The sequence below is a fragment of the Perognathus longimembris genome, chromosome 2 (genome assembly GCF_023159225.1).
Source record: "Perognathus longimembris pacificus isolate PPM17 chromosome 2, ASM2315922v1, whole genome shotgun sequence".
Classification (NCBI taxonomy): Eukaryota; Metazoa; Chordata; class Mammalia; order Rodentia; family Heteromyidae; genus Perognathus; species Perognathus longimembris.
Window position 1 is genome coordinate 82,564,280 of NC_063162.1, and position 19,114 is coordinate 82,583,393.

The following is a 19,114-nucleotide window of genomic DNA, read 5'->3' on the forward strand; positions in this document are numbered from 1 at the left end:
CTCCCTCTCTTCCTCCCTTCTTTCATTTTTTGTGCCTCTACTGAGGCTTGAACCCAGGGCTTGGGTGCTGTCCCTGAGCTTTTTTGCTCATGGTTAGCACTCTACCATTTGAGCTTCAGCTCTCTTTCTAGATTTTCAGTTGTTAATTGGAGATAGAGTCTCAAGGGCACACCCACCTGCCACCACCACCCTCCCCCAGCTTCAAATAGTAACCATCAGATCTTAGCCTCCTGAATAGCTAGAATTACAACCATGAGCCCTGGATGCCTGGCACCTGGCTTGTCTTTGTATTCTTTATTGCTAATTCAATGCAGAAACACTCTTAAACTATATTATGAATAAATGAACAAGAACAGACCCTACTCCTATCATCTGACAAAGCTGATCAACAAAACAAGGGGAAAAAATATCTGTCCCAAAGATGAGCACATTGTTAGAAGGAGTTGATATGCATTGCCTCAAGAGAATGAACAAAAAGAAATGACTTACTAATGCAGCCTATTATACTGAAAAAAAAACCCAAAATATTTTATTTCTCTATCACATAACCATTATTAACCAACCTGACAACTCTGTAATTAGACTCAAGGTCTTAATGCTTCTGCTTCATTTTCCATGTGGGTTTTTGTTGTTGTTGTTGTTTGTTTTGCAGCTGCAAAAGGCTTTCCTGCCAGGACCCCTGCAGGGAAGGGCTTTGAGAATTCCTGCCTGTCAGTACAGAACCAAGAAAAGATTCTGCTAACTTGCTGTGTTTCAGATATGAGTACCATTTCTCCTCTTATACTGGTCTCCTCAAGAATGATAGGTAACAATGGGCACTGGTGGTTCATACCTATAATCCAAGCTACTCAGGAGGCTGAGATGTGAGGATCACGGCTCAAGCCAGCCTGAGCAGCCAAGTCCCTGAGACTCTTATTTCCAATAAACTACTCAGAAAATACCAGAAGTGGTAGAGCACTAGCTTTGAGTACAAGGAGGCACAGAGACAGCACCCAGGTCCTGAGTTCAAGCCCTAGGACCGACAAAAAAAAAAATGACTGATAGATAAGGAAAGTGTATAGCCATAATTTTTTTTTTAAATAGTCTTTTTCTTTTTCCTGTCCCTGAATACCTGAGAGGATTGACGTCAGCATCCCTTTGGAAACCAAAGAATTCTTTTGGAAACCTCAATTCTTTAAATAAAATGGCCTAGTATTTACATATGTCATATATATCTTCGAGTAAACTTTAAATCATCTCTGCATTACTTATAATGTCTAACACAATGGAAATGCCATATAAATAATAGTTATATTATATGGATTTTTTTTTTCTGGTCCTGGGGCTTGAACTCTAGGCCTGGATGCTGTCCTTAAACTTTTGTGCTCAAGGATAGCACACTACTACTTGAGCCACAGTCCCACTTCTGGCTTTTTTTTTTTTTTTTTTTGTAGTTTAGTTTAGTTTAGTTTTTTGTAGTTTAGTCAAAGAGTTTTCTGCTTGGACTTCAAACCATGATCCTCAGATCTCAGCCTCCTGAGTAGCTAGGATTACAGGTGTGAGCCAGCAGCACCCAGTGAAGTTGAGAGGCATGAGCCACTGGCACCCAGTTATGGATATAGTTATAGATGCAGAACTTACAAATAGGGAGGGCCAGCTATCTTATACATTTCCTGTCCAATTACCTGATATGCTAGTATATACAATGTTTCTGCTATAATACAGTTTTTGTGAGTTCCTGAAAAAACTCACATTTTGCAAGAGTCTATACTAAAAACATCAGAGACTTTGGGGAAAACTGGATTGAAGTGCTCCACTGAAAACCTATCAACTTCACTGGGTGCTGCTGGTGCATACTTATAATCCTAGCTACTCAGAAGGCTAAGATCTGATCCCCAGGGTTCAAAGCCAACCCATTCAAGAAAGCCCATGAGACTCTGATCTGCAATTAACTATCAAAAAAAGCCAGAAGTGGAGCTGCAGCTCAAGTGGTAGAATGCTTAGCCTTGAGCTTTTTAAAAAGCTCAGGGAGGGGCTGGGGATATGGCCTAGTGGCAAGAGCACTTGCCTCGTATACATGAGGCCCTGGGTTCAATTCCCCAGCACCACATATACAGAAAATGGCCAGAAGTGGCGCTGTGGCTCAAGCGGCAGAGTGCTAGCCTTGAGCAAAAAGAAGCCAGGGACAGTGCTCAGACCCTGAGTCCAAGCCCAGGACTGGCCAAAAAAAAAATTAAAAAGCTCAGGGATAGCACCCAGGCCCCGAGTTCAAGCCTCAGAATTGGCACCAAATAAAAGAAAAAGAAATTACCACTTCAAAACACAATAAAAACCAGTAACTGAAAATCTGAAGTGGCCATTTAGGCAGAGAGGTATGCTGCTCTCTGTATAGCTAGTAGCTAACATAACAAATATCAAAAATACATAAAAATAATGCACAGTGAATACTTCAATTAGAGCAAGCCTGGCAAATACTACAGTTGACAAGAGCTCTAAGAAAATAGCCACACAAGAGTACAACTACATCTGTCTGAGGGAGGGGACTTCAGGGAAGGTGACACATGCATGTATAAGCACACATACAGAAAGAGAGAGAGAGAGCGCACGTGCACACATGGGGTACTGGTGACTCACACTTGCAATCCTAGCTACTCAGGAGGGTAAGATCTGAGGATGGTAGTTTGAAGTCAGGATGGGCAGAAAAGTCTGTGAGACTCTTTTTTTTTTCTCCAGGCCAGAGAAAACATGTTTATTTACCAACATGCCAGAAACAGTAAATTGACAAAGTAATGGGTATTTCAGAAGAGACAAAGGACTCAAAATTTTAAAGTCACATTGTGTTCCTCTTGAGGGCAGCCTGTTGAGGGCAAGTAGGATGTCTCTGAACAGTATCAAATGTGTGATTTGAATCTTTCTACTTTCACAACTCAATTCCTTTTTTTTTACTCACTGTCCTATATGCTTGCCCTAAAATTTGGACAAATTTTACTTTTAAAGAGTGGTTTATAGTTCACCATACAAATTTTCACACATACTGCATGATGCTTTATACAGACTAAAGAGGAAAATTGACTCTGTCAAGATAGTTTATGATGTCTAGACTAATTATTATAGTAAATGCATTAAGCAATAATTTATGCTTTTGTTATACAATGTGAAATTTTCCACTTGGTTCTGTTAAGTGACTAAATAATGTAATGTGATTGGCTGTGACCATACATTTAAAGTTATGGATTCTTTCTAGAGAGTTACAGAAATCACCAGGCCAAACTAGTTCTTTTTTTTTTGTAATTTATTTATTAATTAAACAAAATTTTTTTGACAAGGTGTTGTGCAAAAAGGGTACACTTACATAGTAGGGCAGTGTGTACATTTCTTGTGATATCTTACACCCTGTTTTTCTTTCCCTTCCCTGTGAGACTCTTATCTCCAGTTAACCACCAAAAATAATCCAGAAGTGGGCCTATGATTCAAGTGGTAGAGTACTAGGCCTTGAGCAATAATGAGTAAAGGACAGGGCACAGGCTGTGTATTTCAGCTCCAGTACTGGAACAAAAAATAAAAAGACAGAAGGAGAGAAGGATACAGGGGAGAGAAAAAGAGGGAAAAAGACAGAGTAAGAGAGAGAAGGAGAGGAAAGAGGGAAAGGGAGAGGGAGAGGGAGATATGGGAGCTTGCGTAAGGCTCTAGCGTGTCCTGTTCAAGGTCATAAGTCGCTTCCTATTATCTTTGCTCTCTTTGCTTAGGGAAATTTAACAAACTGGACATCTTGTTCCTTTTTACAAATCACATTGGAGCTAGGCTGCCACACAGAACAGAGCATGCAGTATTCATATCATGATCTGACTGGGTCCAACACCCTGTGAGGGTGGCCTACTGTCCAGGAACAGAAACAGGCTTGAAGCCTAGGGTGGAAGCTTTCCCCATCTTAGAGCTCAACCCTCTACCTTTTAAGGAAATAATTCCTAGGCACTAACATGACCATAGAGTCAAACCAGTAGCAATGTGCGAATACTTACATATAATATGTTGGGTAGAGTCCTTCAAAATACCAGCAATGTTTTTTGGCTTCTGAGCACTAGAAATAGAAGGAAGAGAATTTTGTTAGTGCGTGTTGCTGAGAAGATCTTACAAAGGTTACAAGGAAGGATGTTGTTCAAAACATAAAAAGTTGTGGAGTAAGGGAAGGCAGTACTAGAGGGAGAGGCACCCTACTTTTTCATGAGCTTCTTTCTTCAAAAGTTTGCATAAGCTAGGCACCAGTGGTTCATGCTTGTAATCCTAGACTACTCAGGGGGCTGAGATCTGAGGATCATGATGTAAAACTAGCCTGAGCATGAAAGTCTGTGAGATTCTTATCTCCAATTAATCACCAAAAAGCTGGAAGTAGAGCTGTGACTCAAATGATGGAGCTCCAGCCTTGAGTGAAATAAAGCTAAGGAGCAGCATCCAGGCTCTGAGTTCAAGCCCCAGTACTGGCACCAAACCAAAAAATAGGTTTTCATAAGGGAGGAAAACATCTATTTTTCTAGCTTTTCATACTTTTAAATAAGCTGAGTATAAAATTTGTAATAAATTTTTCAACTTGGGCCCAGCAGAATGGTTCCCACAAAGGTGAGAGGAAGAACTGTGCTGCCATCAACAAGGTGGTGACCTGAGAATACACCATCAACATTCACAAGCGTATCCGCGGTTAAGAAGCATGACCACTGTGCACACAAAGAGAACTGGAAGTTTGCCATGAAGGAGATGGGGACCCAGTAGTGTGCATCAGATATATCCAGCTCCACAAAACAGTCCAGGCCAAAGGAAGAAAGAATGTCCCCTATCAGATTGTTGTGTGGTTATCCAGAAAACATAATGAGGATGAAGATGTACCAAACAAGCTATGGTTAAACTATGTCCTTGCTACCCATGTTCAAAACTCTACAGACTGTCAATGTGAATAAAGACTAATCAGTGAGTGTCAAATAAAGCTATGAAACTGCAAAAGAAGTAATTTTTTAGTTAAATGACGATCTTTTTTTTTTTGAGAGGGGTATCTAGAACTCAGAGCCCAGATGCGGTTCCTGAGTATTTTTGCTCAAGGCTAGTGCTCTACCAATTTAAGCCACAGTGCTACTTCCAGTTTTCTGGTGGTTAATTGAGATGACTTTCATGGGCTTTCCTGCCCAGGCTGGCTTCAATCTGCGATCCTCAGATCTCAACCTCAGATTTATAAAAGATTTGTGAAATAAAGCACAAAGACTTCTATTTCCTTCAATTTGTGTTTTTGGAAGACATTTCCCCTGGTGTTATCATTTTTAAGTCTTTATGTTTCACAGTATTCTGGGAGTCCTATGTCTGCCTAAGTCAGGATTCCCTCAGCCACACCTGGCTCAGATATGCTCTCAAGCACGGGAAGAGAAAGGAGAGGGAGGGGACAAGGAAAGGCAATGAATGCCTGCTCAGGGCTTTCCGCTTTATCTTACTCCTGACATGGTGGATGTGAGAGCCCCAAACCCAATGCAGGGTAAAGAAGGGCAGAGGAGTCTGAGCAGATCTTGGAGCAGATGCCACCCTTCTGGTTCTTATCTCCTACCCACAGTGAAGAAGACAAGTCAAACCTACTGGCTGCTCAGGGAGATCCCAAAGCAGAAATGCTCTCGCCTTATCTGAGCAATGATTATCTGAAATAATTCCACTCATCTTATTTTTGTAATTTACCACTTCTTAGCTCTACGGTCCAAGTTAGTGGCCTCTGAGTGTGTAAATAAACCTTTTTTTTTTTTTTTTTTTTGCCAGTCCTGGGGCTTAAACTCAGCAACTGGGCTCTGTCTCTGAGTCTCATTTGCTCAAAGCTAGTGCTCTACGACTTGAGCCACAGCACTACCTGTGGCATTTTCTGTTGATGTGGTACTGAGGAATAGAACCCAGGGCTTCATGAACTCCACCACTAAGCCACATTCCCAGCACCTGTAAATAAACCTTTAAAGCACTGTAGTACAAAGCAAGAAGCAGAACTCAGGTTAAAAAAAAAAAAAAGGCAAAGAAAAAGTTTGCTTTGGGCCCCACAAGGGCTGTCTTGTGTCGCCCCCTCACTCAAAGACAGAAGGCACCCAGATGGTCAGGCCCTCCTTTGTTTTTCCCAGCATCAGCAGGTATATGAGGAGCCTCCCTCCTGCTACAGTCTAACCACAAGAGAAACAGACCCAAACCCTACAGTAGCATGCCAAGGCAGAAGTAAATTCAAATATTCTGTGTTACTCTGGCTAAATTAGATGGGTTAGAAAACTAGCATGAAACAGTAAGCTTTATGGAATGTGCTTTAAGACACTCACAAGCAAAGTCAGTTGGCCTACAGTGACCCAGTTTTATTAATGAGAAATGAGTTCAATTTAGCCTAGGTTAGCTCCTGTCTACTTCAAGAAATGAGGTTCAGACAGCCAAAGAAATCAATTTATTTGGGTAGGAAAGAGCAATTTAGGTCTCTGACCCAGCTTATAATTTATTTCACCAGCCCACTGGGGCTAAACTGAGGAACAAGTGTTTATTCCTTGTGGCATTTTAAATGGATCTTCTTAATTACCTATCACCACCAAAAAAGAGACAGGCAAACTCCTCAGAATTTGACACCCAAGGTCTACATAACTGGCAAACAGGCTTCCTTGGTGGCTGCTGGCCCCACCCCCTTTTTTCTGTAGCCCTGGCTGCTCCTACAGGCAGTTCTGTAGAGACAATCCCCAGACCAAAGATATGGGGCTAGTGGCTTATAAAAGTGGTACTGTACAGGCTGGGAATACGGCCTAGTGATAGAGTGCTTGCCTCGTATACATGAAGCCATGGGTTCAATTCCTCAGCACCACATATATAGAAAAGGCCAGAAGTGGCACTGTGGCTAAAATGGCAGAGTGCTAGCCTTGAGCAAAAGATGCCAAGGACAGTGCTCAGGCCCTGAGTCCAAGCAAGCCCCAGGACTGGCAAAAAAAAATTTTTTTAAGTGGTACTGTACATAAAGATACCTGCTTTGGTACTTCTTTTAATGTACGGGGCTCCCTAAACCTAAGCAGGACTTGTTAGCTTTTTAATTACTTTATTGCTGGTATTAAGATGATATATATCTGTATAATTACGAGTTGGGTAATAAGTACATTTCCTTTCATATGGTGTCTTTCCTTCCCTCACATTCTCCTAGTCTCTCCCACCCATCTCTACCCATGAGTTGTATAATCCACTTTCCTCAGTGTCCAGTGAACTCCACTGGGGCACTTTTTCATCATTTTTCCCTGGAGTTCTATATCCTCCCTCTATCCTCCAGAAGATATACATGTGAATACATCATACATAGAAAAAGAAGACAGAATCATCAAAAATTTTAAAAAGAGAGAGAAGAATTGATCTTGTTTCCATATCTTGGAGGTCGTTTCTATATATATATAATTTTACATAAATATAAAAAGGCACATAGGCATTGCTTCATTGTGTTGCTCTCCTAAGAGTATCCTCTTTTGATCTCACTCTGTGTATATAGAATCCTGTGGGGCTGGGAATATGGCTTAGTGGCAAGAGTGCTTGCCTCATATACATGAAGCCCTGAGTTTGATTCCTTAACACCACATATATAGAAAAAGCCAGAAGTGGTACTGTGGCTCAAGTGGTAGAGTGCTAGCCTTGAGCAAGTACAAGCCAAGTACAGTGCTCAGGCCCTGAGTTCAAGGACCAGGACTGACAAAAAAAAAAAGAATCCTGTATAATTTATCATATCCCAGTGTATTTTAGACATGTGCTGTTTGTCTCTCTGAGCTTAGCTTACCTCACTTAACATGATTTGTTCTAGTTCCATCCACTTCCCTGCAAATGACATAATTTTATTCTTTCTATATGAAATTCCATTGTGTGTAGGTACCACATTTTTGGGATCCACTCATTTATTGTGGGGCAGCTAGGCTGTTTCCATCTCATGGCTATTATAAATAGTGCACCAGCTACCTGTTTGATACACCTCCTGACTTTCAGGACAACAACAACAAAAAAAGACTGGAACTGGGCACTGTTGGTTTATACCTGTAGTCCTAGCAACTCAAGAGGCTGAGACCTGAGGATTAAGGTTTGAAGCTAGCCCAGGCAAAGAAGTCAGTGAGACTCTTACCTCAATTAACTACCAGAAAACTGGAAGTAGCTCTGTGGCTCAAAGTGGTAGAGCCCTCGCCTTGAGTACAAAAGCTCAGGGGCAGTACCTAGGCTGAGTTCAAGCCCCATGACCAACTGAAAAATAAATAAAAAGAAGCACCAGAATATTTTACATTTTACAAAGGATTCTTTTCATCTAGAAAGGAAGTATTTTTATACTTTGAATTTTCATTGTCTCTAGACTATGTGAAGACCGAGTATCATAGATTTAAAACCCAAGGTCTTGATTTACTTGAGATAGAGTCTCCCTATGTGTGTCAAGCTGGCCTCAAACTCACTATGCTTCTGTCTCAGACTCCCATGTGCTAGGATTACAGGTACATGCCAGTAGGCCTGCCTCATGTAAACTTTTGAAATTTTCTAATATTTAGAAAATTCTTAATTTTTTTGGTAGTTAAACTATTAAAACAGCTGTTTTTTGAGAGTTAGATATATGGGATAGATGATAGTAGATATAGAGGATAGAAATAGACAGCTAGCACAATATATACATGTAACAATATATGTGTGTAACTATAGTATCTTACTGAAGTGAATACAGGGCATTGTTTTTGCTGACAGCTATGTAATATGAAGAATACAAATTGTGAAGTCACATTAATGCACTGAAAAATACTGAATGAGGCATCAGAAGTTCTGGTAATTTTTGCTGTTAACTCTTTCTTTCAATAAACAGTTCAACACCAGGTATCACTGCACAAGAGGACCAGCCCTTGAAATCAAAATGGACAGAATGCTCTAGAAGGCGGGGGGGGGGGGGGCAGGGGAGAGACAGAAAGACACAGAGAGGAAAACAGAGATGGAGACAGTGACAGAGAGAAATAGTGAGAGACAGAGAGACAGAGAGAGAGAGATGGAGACAGAGAAAAAGGGAGGGAGAATCCTGCAGGGAACAATCAGCATTAAGAGCCACACTTTGGCTTTGAATATAGTCCATATCCTCCAAGAACGATAGTATTTGCCTGCCAAGTCCAAGTCTAGCAGAAGCATCAGGATGAAGGCAAAGCCAGATAGACATAGCCATGAGGATCAGATCCATAGAGAAGTTTGAGAAGGACAAGCAAGGAGAATTTCCAGAATATTAGCCGATAATAGGGGGCTTAGAGGTGGCAAGTATGTGGGCTAAGAATAGGCAGAAAGAAAACACTGTGAGATTCCCCTGAAAAAACACACACAGAGCAAAGGACTCCGAAAAAAGATGAACCAAATAACTAGACACCAGCATCTCACTGCTTTCTTGCTCTTAAAATAGAACACACTCTTACTTTCTTAAATTTTAACTTCATGAAGAAAACGATATGAAAATATGCCTCGCCTGGATGGCTCTAGTTCATCCAATCCTTCAACCAGCTAAAACCTTGGTTCCAACCAGCTAAAACCTTGGTTCCTCCACGTGAATCTTGAAGTAAGCTTTCTTTTCTTTTTCTTTAGTCAGTCATGGGGCTTGAACTCAGGGCATGGGTGCTCAAGGCTAGTGCTCTACCGCTCAAAGCCACAGCACCACTTCCAGTTTTCTGGTGGTTAATTGGAGATAAGAGTCTTCTGGGCTATCCTGCCTTGGCTGGCTTTGAGCCGTGATCCTCAGAAAGCTTTCTTAAGTCTGGAACAAGTGATCACTAAGGCTCATTTTGTTGAGAGCATCTATCATATACACAGAAGACATGCTTCTAAGTTGTTTTTTTTTTTTTTTCTTTTTGGCCAGTCCTGGGGCTTGAACTCAGGGCCTGAGCACTGTCCCTGGCTTCTTTTTGCTAGCACTCTACCACTTGAGCCACAGCGCCACTTCTGGCCGTTTTCTATATATGTGGTGCTGAGGAATCGAACCCAGGGCTTCATGTATCTGAGGCAAGCACTCTAGCCACTAGGCCACATTCCCAGCCCCCCTAAGTTGCTTTTTTTTTAAAGGACAAAGATTGAAAGGGGTGACATTAATCAAGATGCACTGTATTCATAAACGGCTTTGTTAAATGGCAAATCCTATGTACAATTGCTCACAGATAAGTTTCAAAGAGCTATCAGAACAGCCTTAGCAGCTCCTATTTAACTAGAAACTTAAGAACTTATTTTGAGGAATGAGGGAGGAGGCAACAAACAGTACAAGAAATGTATCCAATGCCTAACGTATGAAACTGTAACCTCTCTGTACATCACTCTGACAATTAAAAAAAGAAATTGTTATTTTGATTGGATAAAAAGTTTAACCACACACTTTACATTTATTTAGTATTCAATTTTCCAAGTATTTCTAAAAAGAACAAACCCCTTTCCACAAAAAATTAAAAATTATATAAGCTAAGAAGAAATTCAGTCAATTTCTAGGTATTTGGCTTACTCTCCAAAATCCACACCTTTTATAAGATACTACCAGCATTTCCTAAAGGACTGCCCAGCTACATAAACAGAGCATAGATTTGTCTGTCTCTGTTACTTAGGGGGCAGTGTCAGTGGCTACCACATTGAAATAGGCTCTGGGTAAAACAGTGTAATATTTCTTTACTTTTACTATGGACATAATCCTAGCATAGCGGTTTCCAACACATTAATTATTAACAAATCATCCAGGATCCTGAGGGAATCCTCTGGTCAGGAGCAACTCAACTGAAGGAATCTACAGTTTCACCTGGGATGGTCTTTCAAATATGCTTGTATGCAGGGAAGAAAGAACTGGGATATCCAGAGATGTAGATAAGCCATCCTAAAGATAGCTTTCCATATTTAGGTAGGATCTAAATAAACCCCGAAGAAAAATCCTTGCTCATCTCCAACAGTAATCCTCATATTGACAGAAACTCTTCTCCATCTGTGTGTGCAGAATATGTGAGGACCCATGATGTCAATGTCATAAAACAGTGAGTCCTCTCCCAATCCCCAATTAAGAGAATAAGGCAGTAATGACGGCTCACACCTACCTGTAATCCTAGCTACTCAGGAGGCTGAGATATAAGAATCGTGAGTTTGAACTATTCTGGACAGCAAAGTCCAAAGAACAAACAAAAAGCCATTAAGTGGAGTTGTGGCTAAAGTGGTAGAGTGCCAGCCTTGAATTAAAAAGCTAAGTTGACAGTGCTTAGATTGTGAGTTCAAGCCTTAGTACCAGCACACACTCACACTCACACGCATGTGCATACACACACAAACAGTTCTTCCACAGTAAGACATGATTAACTGACTTTGTGAGAACTGAAGCCTGTGACTTTGGGACACACAAGACTGAAGAGTCAGGTCTAAGAAATTCAAACCAAAGTAGATTTAAATCTAAATTCCACCTTTTCTCCTTTGATTCAGTGCATGAGATGAGGTAGGACCTACAGATGAATAGCAGACAAACTAAAAAAAACAGTGGTTCATTAAAGAATGGGGCCCTCTGGCATTTAGAAAGAAAGGCTTCTTATTTTACTGATTATGGCAATCATTTTAGCCACAGTCTGTCCTAGACTAGGGAGTCCATGATTTGCTTTGAGATGGTGGGACAGCCCCAGAGGGGACGTCCCCCTGACACAGGCATTGTCCAAGGGCAGCAGCTCCTTGCTGTGCCACACAACCATTTTCCCATCCATCAAAAGCTGAACCTGACACAAAGGCAAGGAGATCCCAGCTGCACTCAGTTCCAGCTCCATTAGGAAGGGTCCTTCCTCCCCATGACCCAAACACATGACAAACACTTAGTCATTGGAGGAATAGAGACAGAAGACAAGAATTTATGCAGGGGATGGCACATAATTGTCTCAGGATCTCCAAACTTCAATTAATAAATAGGAGTAATCATGCCTTAAATTCTCATACTGGAATTCTTATCAGTTTGCTAAATGTTAATTACTTGATCCTGGGATTTATGGACAGTCTGCTTTTTATTAGCATACCTTAGTTGTACAAGAGCAGGGTTCACTGTGACATTCCTGCATATGTTTGCAATATATCCCAGTCTACTTCACCCCCTCTATTACTCTCTGCTCTTCCGCTCTCTTATTTTTTTTTTTTTTTTGGCCAGTCCTGGGCCTTGGACTCAGGGCCTGAGCACTGTCCCTGGCTTCTTCCCGCTCAAGGCTAGCACTCTGCCACTTGAGCCACAGCGCCGCTTCTGGCCGTTTTCTGTATATGTGGTGCTGGGGAATCGAACTTAGGGCCTCGTGTATCCGAGGCAGGCACTCTTGCCACTAGGCTATATCCCCAGCCCCCTCCACTCTCTTCTTGAAATAACTTCAACAGGTTTCATTATTCTAATTTCATGCATGCATATCAACTATGTTCGCTATAGTCATCCTCATTTACCCTGTTCCTTAGCCCTCCTCTCTTTCTAGTAGATTAAAAAAAAATAGTAGCTGCTTTAAATACAGAATGTCTATTATCCACAGATGCTTTTATATGAGATTTCATGACCATCCTAGAAACTATTTAGAACATCCATGTATAAATAAAGATCTCAGAAAGGTGAAATAACTGCCAAAGATAACATAGGAAGCATGCACAACTGGGATTAGATTTAAGGTCTGTGGTTTTCAATGTCTGTGTGTATTTTCTCTGACAGGAAATGTATGTTGCAATCTCCTGTGTCATCATAATCCATAATGTTGACCTTTGGAATGTCTGCTAAATCTTGCATAGGAAACTGAGATTTACTATAATTATATTTTCAGTACCTAAAAATGATGTTCATATCTATATAAAAAACCCAACACCTCTGAACCACACAATATAATCCTTTTGGCTTATTAGAAATGATCATGCAGCACCCTTCAATTCTTACTGTTATCATTTCTACTGTATCTTCAAGTACAAAAACAAGGCTCACGTGGGTGCCTAAAATCTTCACTAAAAAGGCTACATCTCTGCTCAAAATGACTATATCACAAATGAACAGAAGAAAAGTCTAAAGAAAAGTCTAAAGCTCGTGCATGAGGCAACTCATGAAAAAAAAATCATCTCTCAGAAACTCTCAGAAAAAGTTTTAAATTGCTAAAAATACTTAGAAATACAACTTAGGTCACAGAACAATGTGAAATGAATGTATGAGCTTCAGCCAAAAGGGTTTATGTGACAATTTTTCCAAATGCTGCAAAATGTCATTCATTCAAATCCTGATGACTGGAAGATTTAATTAAAATGGTCTGCAAACAGTAATAACAGATGGAAATGATAGTGTTACTGTTATTATTTGCTGGCAATAAATAAATATAATCAACCTTAATTATGCACCCAACTGGACAAAAGCACTGAACAGAGACCAAACTTTCAGATGTCTCCCTAAGAACTAGAAAGCCCCTCCCCTTTTGAGTTTTATGGCATGAGTATAAGGACACATTAAGGAAAAGATCTCACTCTGTAAACACCTGACATGATCTTTGGTGATACCACAGAAAGAGACTGAAAAGTCCAAGAAGGCTTATTTGAAAACTTGATAAATCTGGATTTGTCATTAAAGGGCAGGAAGATATTAACAAGGCTATTTATTTCCATCTACTGTGTCCCCAAAATAGAATACTACATATCCACTCCTCTCCAGTTGGGCCTTTGAGCCCTGCCAGCAAATCTAAATCTTCATCGTCAGACTAAGGGACAATTATCAACTTTCCATTTTTGGTAAACAGAAATACCTAGAAAGATTAAGAAGTACTACAGATCCAAGAAGAAAATGCCAAAAAAGAAAACAAAACAAAACAAAAAAAAGTATGAAGGTTCCTAACAAGATGTGCACTGCCCTAATCATGTGGCTTCTATTTCAGAAAGTATATCAGAGTCTCTGCTGACATATAAATTCATAATAAATCCTCTCACTGGAAGGATTATGAGAATCATGGTTAAGTAAAATCCTACCTGTTGAAATTAAAACTTGCTACTGTCTCCATGAATAGCAGTAGCACAGAACGTGCAAGGGCCACTATAGTGAATTAGAAGGAGTTGTGCTAGTTACCACACGGCTTAGGCAGCCTCTAGCACAGTAACAGATCCCATTCATCCCCATATGGGAAAAATGTGACTCAAAGTTCCATTTCCATTTCAATAAAACTTGCGTTGGTTTATGACACACCTTGCTACTACCATCTTCCCAAGAAGGTGTGGGAAACACATGGCATCCTCTTTCTTTTTCACTACTAACAAGCTCTATATCCCCTCAATTCTGAAAATCGGGTAATATTACCTACACTAGATCTTAGCCTAAAGGCTAGGAAGGGACGGTATCTGGTAATATCTAAACCGAAGATAGAAAGCTATTTCCTGGGACCTGAGATACTTCCTACCTTAAATTGATTTAAGTATAAATGTTAAGGGAATATGTTTTCACAAACAGATTTGGGGGAAAAGAAAGGGTCAGTTCAATGTCGTCCTCAAATACTATGGATTTGAAAATAGAATCATTCTCATTTCTCTGTGGTTATAAGTCAAGACTTCCAGGGGATGCCTGAAACCATGGTAAAGTTCCAAGATATATATGCTAGTGGAATATACAATATATACTCTAGATATAGTGTGTTTTTCCTATGTCTATGAAAGAGTTCAACTGATCAATGTGGAAACATGAAAGATTTACAACAACTAATAATAGAATAAAACAATTATAACAGTGCACTGGAATAAACATGTGAATTTAGTTTACTCCTTTCTCTCTCAAAAAACCTTACTGTACTATGTGGCTCTTTCACACTCCTGTGCTACAAGGTGTCTGAACCTATGCACAGTGGAATTGCAGAAAAGAGACAGGGGGACAGACACCTTCCTTGAGTCATTTCTTAAGTGTTGTGCATACAGATGCCTCAATATGAAGACTGAACACATCCAGTGCCAGTTCTGTCTGGATCTTGAACACATCAATGGAATCATTTCTGTTTGACATAAACTCACAGGAGTGCTTCCTAAAAACTAGCTAAACCAAGCATCAGTGGCTCACACCTGTAATCCTAGCTACTCAGGAGGCTGAGGTCTAAGGATAGAGGTTTGAATCCGGCCCAGGCAGGAAATTCTCATCTCCAAATAACCACCCAAAATGCCAGAAGTGGTAGAGCACTAGCCTTGATCAAAAGAGCTCAGGTACAAGGCCCAGGCCCCGAATCCAAGCCCAACTAACAAAAAAAAAAAAAAAAAAAGCAATCCTCAAGATGTTCACTCCCATGTACCACTGGCCTGACACCTATCTCTAGGGTTTCTCAGGACTCCTGGATACAAGACTGGCCTGTGTGGATACTTCAGATGCCTCATCTCAGGCTACACACTTCCAGACGCTTCCCCGTCTCCCCAAAAACTCTTGTTTCCTAGACCTTAGAGTTATGAATGCACCTCTATATCAAACCATCAATTGTACCACACATCAATTTCATCTAACTGCTTTGTACTCATCAAATTTCTTTGTAAACATAAATCTACCAAGAATATTAATGACCACTTTCCTTCCCTCAAGCCATCTGGGTCCCTAACATTTGAAACATTTAAAAATTTCCTATAATTGCTATGCATTCAGCAGCTGAGTGTTGCACTGGTTTGAATATGGTATACATTTATCGTCCAAAAGTTCGTGAGAGGTAGTTGGATCCCCACAGTGGTGATGTGAGAAGTAGTGGACCTTTGAAGACATGGAGTATAGAAGTAGATAATTAGGTCATTTGGGGCACTACCTTCATAAGAAATTAATGTAGTTATAAATATACTCATAGTACCCCATTAGTTCCCATGAGAGTAGGTTATTCGCAAAGATCAACTCTGGTCCCTGAAGCCCTATATGGCTTCCTGTCTCACTATGTGGCCACTTCTGCACACATCTGTTTCTCTCCCTACTTTGCCATTATGTCCTGATGTACACAAGGGAGCCTTTGTTGTCACTATTTGTGTTATGGACAAAGGAGCCTTCTCCACTGAGTTTGAAAAGATAGGGCTGCCTGGTCCTGCACTTTTGGCCTCGAAGCTGTGAGCTAGATACATATTCAGCCTTAAGTCATTTGTTATAGCAACAGAAAATGCACTAATAAAAGGTGTTCATTTCTGCTCTTTCCTCTTATTCTCCAAAAAAGGAAACCAATGACCAGTGTTTGAAGAATGAAAAAAAGTCATGTCATCCTGAACACATAGCCAAAGGGCCCTTCTCCACCCCTTCCCACTCACATTTCTGAGCCTCATGATCTTGCCCACTTGTAACTGTTTTGGTTACTGACCTTGGTTCTCTCTAACCCTCCCCTGTTTCACTTTTTCTCCTACTGAGTGCGTGTGGTGGGTACATAGGGAAGAGGGAGACAATCCTCAGGAAGTTTGCTTTGATATAAATAAGCAATGGTTTGTGATGCCCCAAACAAGCCATTTCTCAAAGACCATAACTCTCTCAGCTCCATTTGCTAATCGTTCTAATAGTAGTCACTGTATCTACCTTGTTAAAATCTGAGGTGGAAATTATTTTCACTGCTTTTCTTTAAGGGATGGAGAGGAAAAAGGCTAACATGGCAGCAAAGTGAAAATGAAAATATAAAGATTACAAAACTTTCTAGAAACACATTAGATAGACATCCATTGGCTTTTGCTAGTTACATACTAGATTCTGTTGACAAAGATGTGAAAAGATAATCATTTGCTTCTTTGTTTGTTTATTTATTTATTTTTGACAGTACTGGGGTCTCAACTTAAGAGTCTCATTCTTGCTAGGCAGACATTCTACCACATAAGCCATGCACCCAGCCCATTATCTATCTGTCTGTCTGCTGCTGTCTCCAGTCTCATATTTTTGCCTAGGGCTAGCCTTGGACAATGATCCTCTCACATCTATGACCTTCTGAATAGTTGAGATTACAGGCCTACACCACCACAGCTGTCTTACTAAGCTTTTTTCCAGACTGGCCTAAAATCTCACTGACCTCCACCTTCAGATTAGATTGTATTATAGTGTGAGCCAAGGCACTTGGCCTTACTAGTATTTTTTTTTTAACTTAGAGCTTCCCATTTAAGCCACACCTCCAGCCCTTTTTGCTTTAGTTATTTTTCAGATTAGGCTTCATGCTTTTGTTTGGGCTGGCCTCAGACCAAGATTCTCCTCCTGTGTATGCTTCTCATATAACAGGATTACAGGTGTGAAACACCACACCTGACTTGTTTGAGATATAGTCTTATCACCTTTTGCCAGAGCTGGCCTTATACTGCAATCCTCCTATTTCTGCTTCCCTATTTGCTGGGATTATAGGCATGAGCCAAAGTGCCTAGTCCTATTGCTTCACTTCTTGTAAGAGGTTTTTACACGTCTAGCCTTGGTCAGTGCACAATCTAGTGATGGTCACCTATGGCTTAGTCCTTTTGTTGAGCCAAAGAGACCTTTTTCCAGGTATGAAAAGGGACCTTTATTCCAGGTATGTGGAATCTTCTAACAGGAACTCCATACCAGACATCACCAAAACTGGCAGCTTCCACCCAATCAAATGCTCTCCCTTCAGGGAAAAGCATGCTACATACTTCCTTATACCATCCAGCCAAATGGCATCTGTATCCCCTCCTCTTTCTACTACATCCTATCTCTTTCCTCACTGTCCTGTCTTGCCATTAAGGAAATCACCCTTGATGGCATCAGTGGCCAGAAGATGAAAGTGGCTGGTGAAAGAGGAAGAAGATACAATTAGAGACCAGGAGACATGGGAAAGCTCCAGCATTCCAAGGAGCCCCAAGACCTCCTTGCTTTTGAGCAGTAGAGGCATACAGTTTAAAAATGTTTCATGTCTTAGTTTTCTATAACATCACATTGGACACCCCCAATAGCACTTTTCTTTTTTAGAACCATATCCTAAACTCTGAGCCAGGCTTCAGAAAGTTCAACCATCAGCCAACCATTGAAGTATGTGAGAATATTCTTTGTGTTCTGCTCAGTGTCACAAGGGTTCTAGGAAACTTACAAGCCAAGGAGAGCGACCAGAACCTCTTGTTATGTGCCACTGACTCAGCCACAGGAATGAAACTGCAAGGAAGAATTGTTGGCATTCCATTTGCAAAGCTGTGGATCTGATCTGACCCTGAGTTCATAGTGGCAATCAAAACAAACTGGACCCTAGAAGGGGGCCAGCTAGCAGAGGGATAAGATGAGAAAGTAAAAACTGTGTATATGCCCCAAAGCAAAAACCTACAAAAGCCTTTCATTCAAAAGAGAACTGAGAGTGGGTGGGACAAGGAGAGCCCATTTTGAAAATGCAACCAATTTTAAGAACTGTAAGAATTTTAAGAAAAGTGACCCAATAGAAAATAATGAAACTTAGGCAACATCCAGGAAGACTAGACACCCCATAGTAGTCCATCATTGAGGAATCAGGGGAGAGGCCTGCACAGAATGAGGATAACACGTACAGTGACTGCACTGGATAGGCTTGTTCACAAGAAACCCAGTCTTGCAAGACTGAGTCAACAATTAAATTCTCACTTTCACTGTGCTCCATGTCTCTGAGTCCATTCTTTGAGCTTTGGGAGGATGAATGTGTTTCTCACCAATCCAATTATAATACAAACATATACAAGGAAAACTCTGACCTAAATGCTGATACTATCATCTCTCTCACTGAGGCTGCTTCAAGAATCCAAATCTCTCTCTCTCTCTCTCTCTCTCTCTCTCTCTCTCTCTCTCTCTCACACACACACACACACACACCTGTCCTCCCTTCTTTCCCAGCTTATTATGAAATGCATCACCTCTCCCATAGCCTTTCCCTTCCCATTTCAACTATTAAAAACTACTGGGGCTGGGAATATGGCCTAGTGGCAAGAGAGCCTGCCTCGTATACATGAAGCCCTGGGTTCAATTCCCCAGTACCACATATATGGAAAATGGCCAGAAGTGGCGCTGTGGCTCAAGTGGCAGAGTGCTAGCCTTGAGCAAAAGGAAGCCAGGGACAGTGCGCAGGCCCTGAGTCCAAGGCCCAGGACTGGCAAAAAAACAAAACAAAAACAAAAACTACTGAGACAAAATTCCAGTTTTCAAACCACATGTAAAAGTTCATTTTCCCAAAATCTATCTACTGAA

At 40.8% G+C, this 19,114-nt stretch overlaps 1 protein-coding gene across 1 annotated transcript in view; it reads right to left on the reverse strand.

Moving 5' to 3' along the window:
• Nucleotides 1–19,114, reverse strand: part of Vopp1 (VOPP1 WW domain binding protein) — an 85,571-nt gene that overhangs the window by 36,471 nt on the left and 29,986 nt on the right. The window contains exon 2 of the mRNA XM_048339594.1: nucleotides 3,999–4,057. Within this exon, the coding sequence (XP_048195551.1) occupies nucleotides 3,999–4,057 (59 nt within the window). The remainder of the gene's footprint in view (nucleotides 1–3,998; nucleotides 4,058–19,114) is intronic.